The 12029-nt window shown below is 44.2% G+C and overlaps 6 protein-coding genes across 6 annotated transcripts; 4 read left to right on the top strand and 2 right to left on the bottom strand.

The window, feature by feature from the left end:
• Window positions 1-84: 84 nt before the first annotated feature.
• FPOAC1_004044 (uncharacterized protein) lies at window positions 85-1937 on the bottom strand (the record flags this gene model as incomplete). Its single annotated transcript, XM_044848599.1, has 5 exons — window positions 85-556; window positions 604-1155; window positions 1209-1587; window positions 1639-1794; window positions 1847-1937. The coding sequence occupies 5 exons, from the start codon at window positions 1935-1937 to the stop codon at window positions 85-87; spliced, it is 1650 nt and encodes a 549-aa protein (XP_044707309.1).
• Window positions 1938-2480: 543 nt separating this feature from the next.
• On the top strand, window positions 2481-3815 carry FPOAC1_004043 (uncharacterized protein; the record flags this gene model as incomplete). Its single annotated transcript, XM_044848598.1, has 1 exon — window positions 2481-3815. The coding sequence occupies one exon, from the start codon at window positions 2481-2483 to the stop codon at window positions 3813-3815; it is 1335 nt and encodes a 444-aa protein (XP_044707308.1).
• Window positions 3816-4147: 332 nt separating this feature from the next.
• FPOAC1_004042 (uncharacterized protein) lies at window positions 4148-5098 on the bottom strand (the record flags this gene model as incomplete). Its single annotated transcript, XM_044848597.1, has 2 exons — window positions 4148-4818; window positions 4870-5098. The coding sequence occupies 2 exons, from the start codon at window positions 5096-5098 to the stop codon at window positions 4148-4150; spliced, it is 900 nt and encodes a 299-aa protein (XP_044707307.1).
• A 675-nt stretch (window positions 5099-5773) lies between these two features.
• Window positions 5774-6039, top strand: FPOAC1_004041 (uncharacterized protein; the record flags this gene model as incomplete). The annotated part of the gene is made up of 2 exons (XM_044848596.1): window positions 5774-5840; window positions 5891-6039. 2 exons carry the CDS (start codon window positions 5774-5776, stop codon window positions 6037-6039), a joined length of 216 nt encoding a protein of 71 aa, XP_044707306.1.
• Window positions 6040-7782: 1743 nt separating this feature from the next.
• FPOAC1_004040 (uncharacterized protein) lies at window positions 7783-8285 on the top strand (the record flags this gene model as incomplete). The annotated part of the gene is made up of 2 exons (XM_044848595.1): window positions 7783-7843; window positions 7897-8285. 2 exons carry the CDS (start codon window positions 7783-7785, stop codon window positions 8283-8285), a joined length of 450 nt encoding a protein of 149 aa, XP_044707305.1.
• Window positions 8286-10036: 1751 nt separating this feature from the next.
• FPOAC1_004039 (uncharacterized protein) lies at window positions 10037-10440 on the top strand (the record flags this gene model as incomplete). The annotated part of the gene is made up of 2 exons (XM_044848594.1): window positions 10037-10052; window positions 10109-10440. 2 exons carry the CDS (start codon window positions 10037-10039, stop codon window positions 10438-10440), a joined length of 348 nt encoding a protein of 115 aa, XP_044707304.1.
• Window positions 10441-12029: the final 1589 nt, after the last annotated feature.

Here is a 12029-nt window from a genome sequence, read left to right as displayed (position 1 = left end):
TTTTTTATGAGTTGATTTTAAATGTATACTTCGGGACTTACGCCTCGAAAATCACCAAACAATAGAAAGCATTCAAGACTAGGCTTAAGCAGTGACCACATCATTCTCCTCAACTGTGCCATTTTCATGATACTCCAAGTCCTTCTCATTCTCACCGTGATGATGAACGTACCCATTTACCTCATCAAGCAACTGCCTCGAGGCTACAGCGACATCTCCGTTTGCTTCATCCAATCGCCGCTGGTACTCCTGCATGTTCTTGGACACGAGAAGACTACTGCTTGTAAACAAGAGATTGATTTCCTCCAGCGATTTCTGGGCCACCTCGGGGAATAAGAACCATACTATTGGCATAGCAATGATGTTCGTAGCTCCAAAGAAGACGTAGGTGGCCCAGCCAAGCTTTTGGAGCATGACAGGGATCACAAACTGAGTCATGCCACATCCACACGCCCAGCCAAAGATGGTAAAGCTGTAACCTTTGGCACGAATCTCTTGAGGCCAGATCTCGGTTCCATAGATCCAGCATGGAATGATGTTGAACATGGTGAAGAACCTATTATACGTTAGCGATGAGACAACAGAGGCTGCGGTGTATCATACCAGATGTAGACAAAAACAAAGGAAGCAGCAGCAGTTCCGAGCTGTCTAGACTTTTCGATATCTGTGGCAGCTGCGTTTTGGGAAGTTTTGATGAGGGCAGCAACGAGGAACAGAGCGACAGCTTGAGTGATGAAGGAGACCATCAATGACTTGATGCGGCCAATCCGATCAACCACAAAAGATGCTGCAATGGTCCCTGGTATACCAAAAGTATTCACAAGCCCGGCCAACCACAAAGACTTCTGTGTATCGAAGCCAGCGAGGTTGAAGAGGGTGCCGGCCCATGCAGCGATAGCCAGGATACCGATCCATTGTTGAATCCACTGCAGTGCAAAGCCCATGATAGCTCGTCTGCCCAGATGCAGATTGCCAGAATGTCTTCCACCGAGTATTATGTTAAGAAGGTCGTTTCGCTTCTGGTCGGTCGCTTCCACAATTGCGTCGAGTTGGGCAACTTCACTGACGATTTCGGGTGCGTCCGGAGTTAGGTCGCCTCGAAGTTTGCAGAGAATATCAATAGCTTCTTGTCGTTTTCCGTTCGTGATGAGCCACCTAGTGTTGTCAGCGGAGGGTGTTTTCGAGATTGAGCTGTGAGAACTACGAACCTTGGAGACTCTGGCAAGAAAGGAAGGGCAAGGTCAACGATGATGAGAGGAATAGACATCCAGGCCAGGGGAAAGCGCCAACGGAATTGGGCATTGGTGTTTCGGATACCATAGTTCAACCAGTACGCAATGGTAATGCCGAGATAATTTGCGACAAATACCAAGGAGAAGCTGGAGCCACGATCGTGAGCCTCAGAAAGCTCGCTCACCCAAGGTGGGACAATGGCAGTCACAAATCCTATACCCAAACCAGCAATGACTCGAGCACAAATAAACATGTCCGAGTTGGTGCTGCCAGACATGAGGGCAGCTCCAAGAAGACCGAAAAGGGTACCGATGAATACACCTCGTTTTCGGCCAAGTTTGTCGCCCACCCAACCTGAAGATCTTGTTAGAAATCCCGAGATTTACACACTCTCTGTTGACTTACCTCCTGAGAAACAGCCCCACATACCACCAAAGTAATAGGCCGCCGCCAGACCACCTTGTTTGGTGGAGTTGGTCACAACTCCGTTCGCGCCAATTCCAGCCATATCAATAAACCCGGGAGTTTCGCTCACGGTTCCCAGGACACCTTGATTGTAACCTAGTTTCAGTTAAGTAGAGGTTCTTGATCCAATTCCTGCTGATAGTCTTACCTTCAAAGACCAAAGCTGTTGCCGCCACGAGATTTGTGAGAAACAGCAAGGTTTTTCCAGGCACATGCCTCCAGATTTGAAAATTGACCATACTGAGATACGAAGACTCTGAAATCGGATGGAAGTTAGATATGCAGAGGTTTGATGGGGTATGAACAGGGCTCTTGCTTCAAATTATGCAAGCCGGATGGAGAGGTTTATATCCTCCCACAACTCATCAGCCAAGGTTATCTGGCGGGTCAATGGATGTTTGGACAAATCCCATCGCGAAGAAGACATTCCCCGTGTTAACCCCAGAAAAAAAAATTAAATTATTGCGGGGGCAATTGATCGTGGAGAGATGACTTCGTACTGACGTTCCGGGGATGGTTGGTTTGTGGAGAGGACTCTCCGAAGTGTCATCACGCTAACGCGCTTAAACGCTTAAACTGTTGAGTTCCGCAAAAAGGCTAAAAGGCAAGTTCAGCCGTTTAAGCGAGGCATTTTGGGTGGAACGATTTGCCTCCAATCGATCGGAGAGTCTTGAACGACTCAGATATTACTTATTGGGATAAATAACATCGATTTCTCTAATCCCACATTTGCCAATAAATTACAACTCAGTACTATCTGCTTATATCACGCATTATTCAACATGAGTTCCAACAAAAAGCAGTCTCAAAGCGCTACCTCAGAGCCTTTGGACATCACCGTTTTGGGCTTGAACTCAGGCACATCGATGGACGGAATCGATTGTGCATTATGCCGCTTTCGACAAGAATCACCGACTGCACCAATGCACTTGGAACTTCTGAAGTACGACGAAATTCCTCTTGATCAGACCATCAAGAAAAGGGTTATGCGCATGATCCTACATAACAGCACTACACCCGAGGAGCTATCAGAAGTCAATGTACTTCTCGGCGAGACATTCGCAGACGCCGTTATGACCTTCTCAGAGAAACACAACATCCCCCTATCATCCGTCGATGCTATTGGGTCTCATGGCCAGACTATCTGGCTGCTCAGCGTTCCTGAAAAGGGACAAACGAGGTCCGCTTTGACTATGGCCGAGGGCTGCTTTATTGCCTCAAGGACTGGTATCACAACCGTCACCGACTTCCGAGTTTCTGACCAGGCTGCTGGACGTCAAGGAGCACCTCTCATCGGTTTCTTCGACTCGCTACTCCTTCACAATCCGACCAAGTTCCGGGCCTGTCAAAACATTGGCGGTATCGCAAATGTCTGCTTTATCCCCCCTGATGTGGACGGAGCACTCAATACGGAGTTCTTTGACTTTGACACTGGCCCCGGTAATGTTTTTATCGATGCGGCAGTGCGGTTCTTCACCGACAACAAGCAAGAGTACGATAAGGATGGTGAGATGGGTCGAGCTGGAATGGTGAATCAAGAGATGGTGGATGAGTTTCTCCAGACTCATCCTTACTTTGCTCTAGATCCACCCAAGACCACTGGAAGAGAGGTCTTCAGAGACACGATCGCACATGAATTGATTGAGCGTGGACTGAAAATGGGAATGACACAAAACGACATTGTTGCCACTTTGACGCGAATCACAGCGCAGGCCATAGTGGAACATTACAAACGGTATATGCCGACTCAGTACGGCCCTCTATCAGAGATTTACATGTGCGGAGGTGGAGCCCGAAACCCAAACATCACGGAGTATCTGCAAAAGGCCTTTCCTGACACCAGAATTACTATGCTTGATGAAGCTGGCATCCCTTCGGATGCCAAGGAAGCCATCACGTTTGCCTGGCAAGGAATGGAGGCTGTCGTCGGGAGGAGTATCCCTGTTCCTGCGCAAGTTGAGGACAGAAGGGAGTATGTGCTTGGTAAAGTGAGCCCAGGCAAAAACTATCGCCAGCTGCTGAAGAAGGGCATGAAATTTGGGGGCGACTCAGATTATTTACCTCCTGTGAAGGAGCTCGTGAACTATGTCAATGGTCAGGTATATAGTGCCATATAGTGGTTTAATTCACCAATATTATATTTTCTATGCTATTCTTATATCTTCCCATACAAGGTGAATGCTTTCTCATGGGTGTGAACGTACTCTATCGACAGTATAGACTTAGGCTCCCTATCCGCCACTGTAGAGACATCGGAAGGCTTGAAGCAGTAAGTCTCCAAGTCTAATTGAACTTATTATATCACGTCATATGAAGATAAATATTAAGGAACTGATCATAAAATGATTTGCAATAGCCAGAAGAATAGGACGCATCATAGCATTGGTCACATATACAATTTTCAAGGACTACCGTATAACCCCGTTAACTACACTTTGGTATTCTTTAACTACATACTATGGCTTGATTCACTCTCAGTTTCGTTCTTCTCGATTCCATAGATCCGATAATACTCTTCGCTGATTGGAATTTGCTTTGCGCCTTCTGGTCGTGTAACGTTTCGTCCCCACTCCTTTGGCACAGAGTTCTTATCCTGCCACTCGTATATCGTTTCGAAATCCCTACACTGATGATTGACAGCAAAGTCCGGGAAAGGATTTGTCTGTGTTTCAACCCAGTTGAATGTGATAATGTCCAAATTGCCACTACACATAAGGTTCTGCATAAGTATGTCAGTGCAGTGGCTAACGTGAATCCAATGCAGTTCACTGAATGGTTTCTTGGCAGTTCCATTCCGGTGGTACTCGGCCCACGCCAGATGTCGAAGGAGGTTAAGGCAGTGAATCTGATGGAACATATCGATTTGTGCCATGTACGCATTATCACCAAGCCCGTACTGCGGCGGAAACTTGACAAGAAGCTCTGGATCTTTGCCTAGCCTTCGAACCTCACTCTCGGTGATGGGGAACACACGGATGTTCTCGAGGTCTTCCCATGCTTCATCAACTGCTGGATCGGGCTTGAGGTAGTTTCGCCACTTGGAAGGATTTTTGGCTTCGAACAAGCCACCCTCGGTCTCTATGGGCCTCAGTTTGAAGTTGATCGAGTCCAGGACAGGAGCTGTATTTTTAGTCGGTACTTTCGACTGCGATTACCGAGAGAAAGGCTTACAGTAAAATGAAGTCTTACGAACATGCTCCATATCTGACACTAAGCTTATCTTCGTGTAGGTCGCCACAAAGAGACACAAGGATATAAAGAAGAAAATGAGGTTGAAAGTGAACCAGGCGCGGCCTTTCCAACTTTGTCGCTGCTTCAATGGGGTCCAGTTGGTTCCCTCGCTGTCTCCATCATTACCAAGCAGACTCTCATCAGAACCGTTCTTATCCTTGAACGACATAGTCTCAGTATAGGAAGTGATGGATAGACAAATCGCCTTTGTAGAGATGAGATCCCAGTAAGTCGCGAGACTATGGAAGATGGGAGATTGTTGGTGTCGGATGAAAACAATATGACAATGGTCAATATTACTACAGAAGGCTTATCTCTGACATCAACTTGATGATCACCTACATTGCATTTGATGGGTTGCAACAGATTACAAAAGACAAACCGCCTGCCTAAACAGATCTTTAAACAAGGCACTTTTGAGGGGCGGACGCTGATCATTATCATTATACTGCTTTTACAAGATTCCCCCGCAGGCACTTTTGAAGCTGAATGCCGAAGTTCCGTCCATCGATTCGGCGGTTACCTTAAACAGCGCTGTATACACAGCTACTATAGCCTATCGACCAATCGTGTACAGCCATGAAGTTGCGGGGTGACACTCAAGTCATAAGAACTTATGTTCGTTCTGTACGCTATGTCGTACAGCTCAACTAGAATGACGGTTCTTATCTGCCCCACAGAAAAACGGCCTTCCTTTCTAAGCGATTACCAGTCTAGTAAAAAGCTATGGATGGACAGTCCTGGCGAAGGATATCGATGTATTTAATATTTAGACTGGCCCGACATTGTCTAGATTTGCCAACAAGAAACCCATAATTCATACCAGCAATTTGATCATTCGACTATGAAGCTGCCTCAGTTCCTCAGCGTCGCTGCCTTGTGCGGCTTTGCAGCTGCAAGCCCCCTCCCAGGTGGGACCTCATCTTCTACCGTCAAAACATTCTATTGATCTTGACTGTAGGCAATGCTATCGCGGAGCGCGAGAATCTATATGCCAGACCCTATGGTCTGAAGATGAAGGACGATGCGTTTAAGAAACGCGAGAATCTATATGGAAGACCCTATACTCTGAAGATGGAGGACGATGCGTTTGAGAAACGCAATGAGTAAAGCAGGGTCTTGTACTTTACAATCTGTTGAAGAGAGCAACAACGCACTGCCTAATCTCAAATTTATAATCTTAAAGATTAGTTGGGTCTGTCCAGACATTTGTAGTCAGACCAACGTAGATGTGTTTAACACTGTTTCGAGGTAGAAAGACGGGTAACTGGACAAGGCTGATGGTACGGCAGAGGCCTAATTATTGCCTGGGCTCCGCCACATAATCTTTTATATATCTCTCAGTTTGAAAAGCGGCACGAGTCGTTCCCTTTCAAAACCTTGATAAACCCATATGTCCGCCTCAAAATTGACTAATCAAACTACCTAGCTAATATAGTATCTATGCAAGTCTCAATTTAACTTGGAATAGACAGGACTTCAATCTCCTGATGAGAGCAAGTATATGATTATTATTCCAGTTAAAATATGTAGTTCAAAGTGTTTTAACGGGACTTTAGCAGTTACTTTGCTATGGCGTGATGGATAACTTCGACGTGGTATATCCAGTAACCACTATAAATTCGACCGGGAAGTTGATCCCAGTCCAATGGCTGGGACTCGGTCTTGTTATTGGCATGACGTTTACCCACCTCATACAGTTTTTCCTTGCCATTATTGAGATGAGAGAGCGATGAGTGAATGAATTGATTTAAGACTCAAGTTGAAGGACTGTTGCAGACAGAAGAAGAGATGTACGTTATGTGTGTGTGATGTGATCACGTGATAGTACCCATGATATCCTACACGTTCAACAGTTATCATTATCATTTTTCTATTTAAGACTAGTCTCTCTACTCTGGGCAATGCGTTCGGTTAGGCAACGCATGCCACGGAAGTTCTTAAATCAGCCGAGACTGACTTGGATAAAGAGGTTCCAGGTTGATTCAAGGCAAATGGTCTTGATAAGGATATTTATATTTTACGACCCCCCTAACACGATGGAAAGGTAGAAATACGACGTAGGTAATAAAGGTTCTGAGAATAAACTGTTAGTATAGGCTGGAAATAATAATATATTTTAAATATTTTATATTTAGAATATCTTAATAATAACCTATAGATATTTAATAATATAGAAATAAGTCTATGCCCTAATTAGTATAATATATCTATATAAAATTATATTTATTTTATAAAGTAAAAGTAACTTTAATATAATTAATAACCTCTATAAGTATTCTCTAAAGATTAATTATAGTTAATTATATAATTATTTTCTTAATTTTATTAATTATTATTAAATATATAGCCTTTTTTTTATTAAGGGTAAATATATAGTTATTTATATATATTTTTATATATAAATATAAGTATTCTTATTTTATAGCTAAATAAAGAGCTTAAAAAGGAATCTCTATTAATTAGCTTTAAAAAAGTATAAAGATTAAGCTAATAGAAGTTATTATAAACTTCTTAAGGTATAAGGGCCTGCTTATTATCCCTTTTAGCTATAAAATAGATATAATTTTATATAGATATATCGTGCTAATCAGGGCGCTAACCCTTTGTTGGCCATCATCTGACAGAACAAGCAACAGCCGACGCCCAACAACCAACGGACAACAGCCAACAGGCGTCAATTATTCCAGCAACCAACACTTGATGATGTAAAAATCCCGGAAAGCTGACTTATCAGGCCACGTCATGTTTAGCCGCCTACTTCTCGCTATTCCTCTCCTCTTCTTCTCCCCTCTCTCATTCTTATATCTCCTTATCACAACAGAATTATTCTCATCTGCAACTACACTCAAAATGAATCGTTTAGCTATTCTACTGACCCTTGTCAATATTATCTCGGCCTCGGACGTGACAGGTCAGCCCCATCGCTTCACCACTTACCTATTCAATTAACAATTGTATTTACAGTCACGTACAACCGAACTTACGATGAAGGGTCAACACCGATCCGCAATCTCGCGTGCTATAAAGAAGGTGTTGGAATGGTCCCGCAGTATATTAATCCCGAGGGAGAGACAATGTCGAGCTTTGCACCGCGGATTATGGGTACAAAACACGTTACCGGACCAGACTCATTGTTGTGCGGATCGTGTATAATGCTCGAGTATGGAAAGGAAGCCCGACCTTTTCTTGTAGTCACGGGCGCTGAATCGGGTATACACTTGTCGCTGGAAGGTATGAACGCTCTCACGGGTGGCAAGGCTGAGGCCCTTGGTAGTATCGAAGTAACTGCCAGGCGTGTAGCCTTGCTGAACTGTGGTCTTGTCAGTTCCATGGGAAGTGCTGGCGATCTCTGAGTGAGAAGGGGTTCGACTTGCGTTAATATGTTTCCCTGATTCTTATACCATGATTTCATACGATTCGCCTAACTATCGCCTCACGCATAATTGAAAAGACATAAATGCATCGGTGAAATTATTCCTCTTTCCAACGATGCGGTTTATTATCAACTCCAATAGTTGACCCCGCGGTGTTTTCAGAGGATATTTTAGGTGGTCGACCTAACGAATGCTTCTATAGAGAACGTGACTTTGTTTCCTAACTGTGTCATTAGTGAGAATGCATGTGATTTCAATGTCATTAGTCAGTGGTTCTTCACCATGTCAAAGTCTAATAGCGACGTTGGCCATTGTTTTGCAACCGAAAGTCACAGAAATGATACTTCAAAGAAGCAACCACTTCCTCACACGGTACAAACAAGATTTAAGAACTGCCTAGCCCTCGAAATCCACCTCAATCACCACCCGCTTATCCGTCAAAGGCTTGTTCACATGCAACACAATGAAGATAAGCACTACGACCAAAGTGATCATTTTGTTGTGTTGAATCTGATGGACATGTTTCGCCCAGATTCCTGCGGTATATATGCTCATGTGGCGTAGTGCATTTGAAGGTAGACATCTCTCAATCCAATAGCAAACGTATTTGCCGTGCTATTCCACACTATTTTCTCACTCCTTATGCCTGGGTTTAACCTTCCAGAGGCACTACCAGCGTTTTGGTGACTAGCGATGTCTCAGCATCACGTATGCTTGTGAATCTGACTTGTGACTGCACACAACGTTGCTGTTAATTCGATACCCAGCGTGCAATGCATTTGGTAATAGAAGTCAATACCTGCAGAAGAGGGCAATTAACATTGGAATACTATACGAACCCTCCATTATTCTCTCTACGTAAATTTACAAATGCTTAGACACAACATCAACTAATGAAATCTAGTAACGCCTGTGGAGTGAATAAGCCACCAAAAGGCCACTGGAGTATCAGCTTACTATTTGTACTAAGGAAAGTGTGTTATGTCCACAGGCGGCATGTAGTGTTAACAAATACGCCATGTTGCGGTCGCTACATTGGCGGCGGCAAGGGCTGATAGATGAAAATAGCTGGAATAGGGGTCTCAATAGGTAAACCACCAAATAATGCCGATATACACCACGGACTATGTGGTCTGTGAAAAAGAATCAGTCAACTGTGATTTCACCACCAGCATTGGCCGTACCACTGATCGCCCCTTTGTATCATATATGAGGGGATCCAGTCGAATTGATCTTGAAACAATCACGAAGTGCGATAACGACTTGTCGATGGCTTAAACCCTATCTTACATGCGCAGCGATTATGATGTCGTGACAATCTTCAGCCGCACAGCCATCGCCATGTCTGAGCACACGCAATCAGGTCCATGACGCGAACTATTCCATCATTTCAACTAAAATCTGACTGCCGAACAGGATTCAATGAAGAAAGATCAACAATACCCTACAAAAGCTGACTGGAAACTTCCCGTAGCCGCGATCAAAGTTCAATAGATCACCATCACCCCGCTCTGGAGATGAAGAGCAGCTCTAGTATAAGAAGGAGATCAAACAGCAAAAAACGAAAAGAACAGGATCAGTTCAGAATCGATCAAGACTTTAGTCTCTATTGCTCACATTACTTTAACAGCCCAACTACCTCATAATTCCTGTGTCAAGCTTTTGACCTGCCTCCGATTCATCTCTGTTCCGAATCGTTACTACTCAAGACACCTACTTTGACAAACATCATGTCTCATGTCGTCGGTTAGTTGGCTCCCGCATTCTGACAACACCAAGATAAATACTTATATCAACTGTAGGAGCCATTGTCACTCTCACACCTCCTGACGACGGTGACAATGTGTGGGAGGTTCGTCAACTGGAATCGGCCCATTCTTTAGCCCCGGGTGACATTGAAGGCCGCCGTAGTATCGACTGGTCCTTTGGTCCAATCAATGTAAATATCATCCCATTACCTCGATTCGGGAGCCATTATGAGACTCATACATCACAGCTCTCTGGATATGTTGACACCAACACCTACGAGATTGGTGTCAGCCCCACCATCAATCAAGTCAATGCTGGCAACATCTATGGAAATCTCAAGGACGGCGTTAGCCTCAAGATCAACTTATTTACTACTAAGGGATAGCTTAGGCTGTACTTGAAGAATGGAAACGAGCTGTGGGTCCACCCTGATATCAAGATCACGTTTGATGGAAGTTATGAGGGAGACTACAAGATCACTAGCTTTTAGGTGCAGAATTATTCTGCTTTTAGGACAGCAAGATTATATTTAGCTCTACTCGTTCTTGTCTCTTCTTGAGCCATAGACAGCGATTTCTTACTCAAGATGCAAATTCGTGGGCGTACAAGCCCGTGAATCTCATCGTCTACCACTGATTCGCATATGGAGGGAGACCGTACGCGTTGCAAGTGAATAAAACTCCACCAACCGTGGATACTGACTTGCTCACTGGCCACGGTACACGGTAAAACTTTAAAGAAATCTTCAACATCACTATCAAAGACTACCGACGACAGCTTTGCAATCGTCGGACAGAATCCGTATACATCACCGTCACCTAACTACCAGCAGTAGAGCCATCGGATTCATGGAAAATACTGCGGTTTCTTCAGAAAAATAATAAATGAACCTTGAACAATAATATGCCTCTACCTACTTAAGTTATCGAAGCGGATTACGAATGACTCGCAGACAAAAGCAACGTTAACCATTCTACTGCTAAAGTCTGGACATCCTTGTTCGTTTTGATGAACCTTGTAAATTCTTTTACTGTTGGCGTACTGTTCAATGAGAAGTACCATTTTAGTGACTGCAATGCAATTTGTTCTATGACTTGCTTTTTTTCATGCTTTTCCCAGCTTGTTTGACCTCTAGTTCCGTAAATAGAATGCCGATCATCCAATTTGCAAGCTACGTCCCTGCCCTGTTCTTGTATTTCCCATTGGTGATATGATAGAGCTTAAGTGAGACAATGACGTTGCGGATCTTATCTTGCTGGCAAGAAACGTCAAAGCGTTGAATGTCCTGATAAATTTAATCTTGTTTAGGTATTAATCCTTTTTCCCGGGATAAGTGTCTTACTGACAGCTGGTCCAGGGTGGTGGTAATGATGTCTATACACAGGTTCTAATCAGACTAGTGTGTTGACGATCAAGCATGCTATTGGGCAGTACCAGCTTTATGTCAAAGCACTAGCGACAATCCCTCCCTTCTCGCCTTGTTTCTGACGTGTCCAAGACATTCAGCTGCTTTTGAGAAGAAGCTAAACTAAACACGGCACGACCCGCCTTTACCGACATGACATGATTGACCAATACTATCGTCTGTATGAACTCTATTTACTATACCGCCAAGACGTGAATCTTTCAGCTTCACGGTAGGACCTCTTCGCGCATCATGCTGATATAATTGACACCCAATCAGTGATGATCGATCAGCAAGTCTGACGGCATTTTCCACGTACACAGGTCGGCACTGGGACGTGAGGTCTGACCGCAGATCTACAGTCCCAGTCGAGGTGAGGTTGCATTGCCCTCGGCTACCGCGCGGCTGGGATCCCACGAGGCGGTAAATTCCAAGTATAAAAGGTGACCTCAAAACGGCACAAGAAACACATCAGCAATTAAGTATCAACTTCTCCAAGCTTTTATTAACAATCCTCCCGAAATCGCCATTCCCTTCTGATTTTACTGTTCTAAGAATACATCGGAGTC

The sequence above is a fragment of the Fusarium poae genome, chromosome 2 (genome assembly GCF_019609905.1).
Source record: "Fusarium poae strain DAOMC 252244 chromosome 2, whole genome shotgun sequence".
Taxonomy (NCBI): Eukaryota; Fungi; Ascomycota; class Sordariomycetes; order Hypocreales; family Nectriaceae; genus Fusarium; species Fusarium poae.
This window is presented reverse-complemented; position numbering and strand designations above follow the sequence as displayed.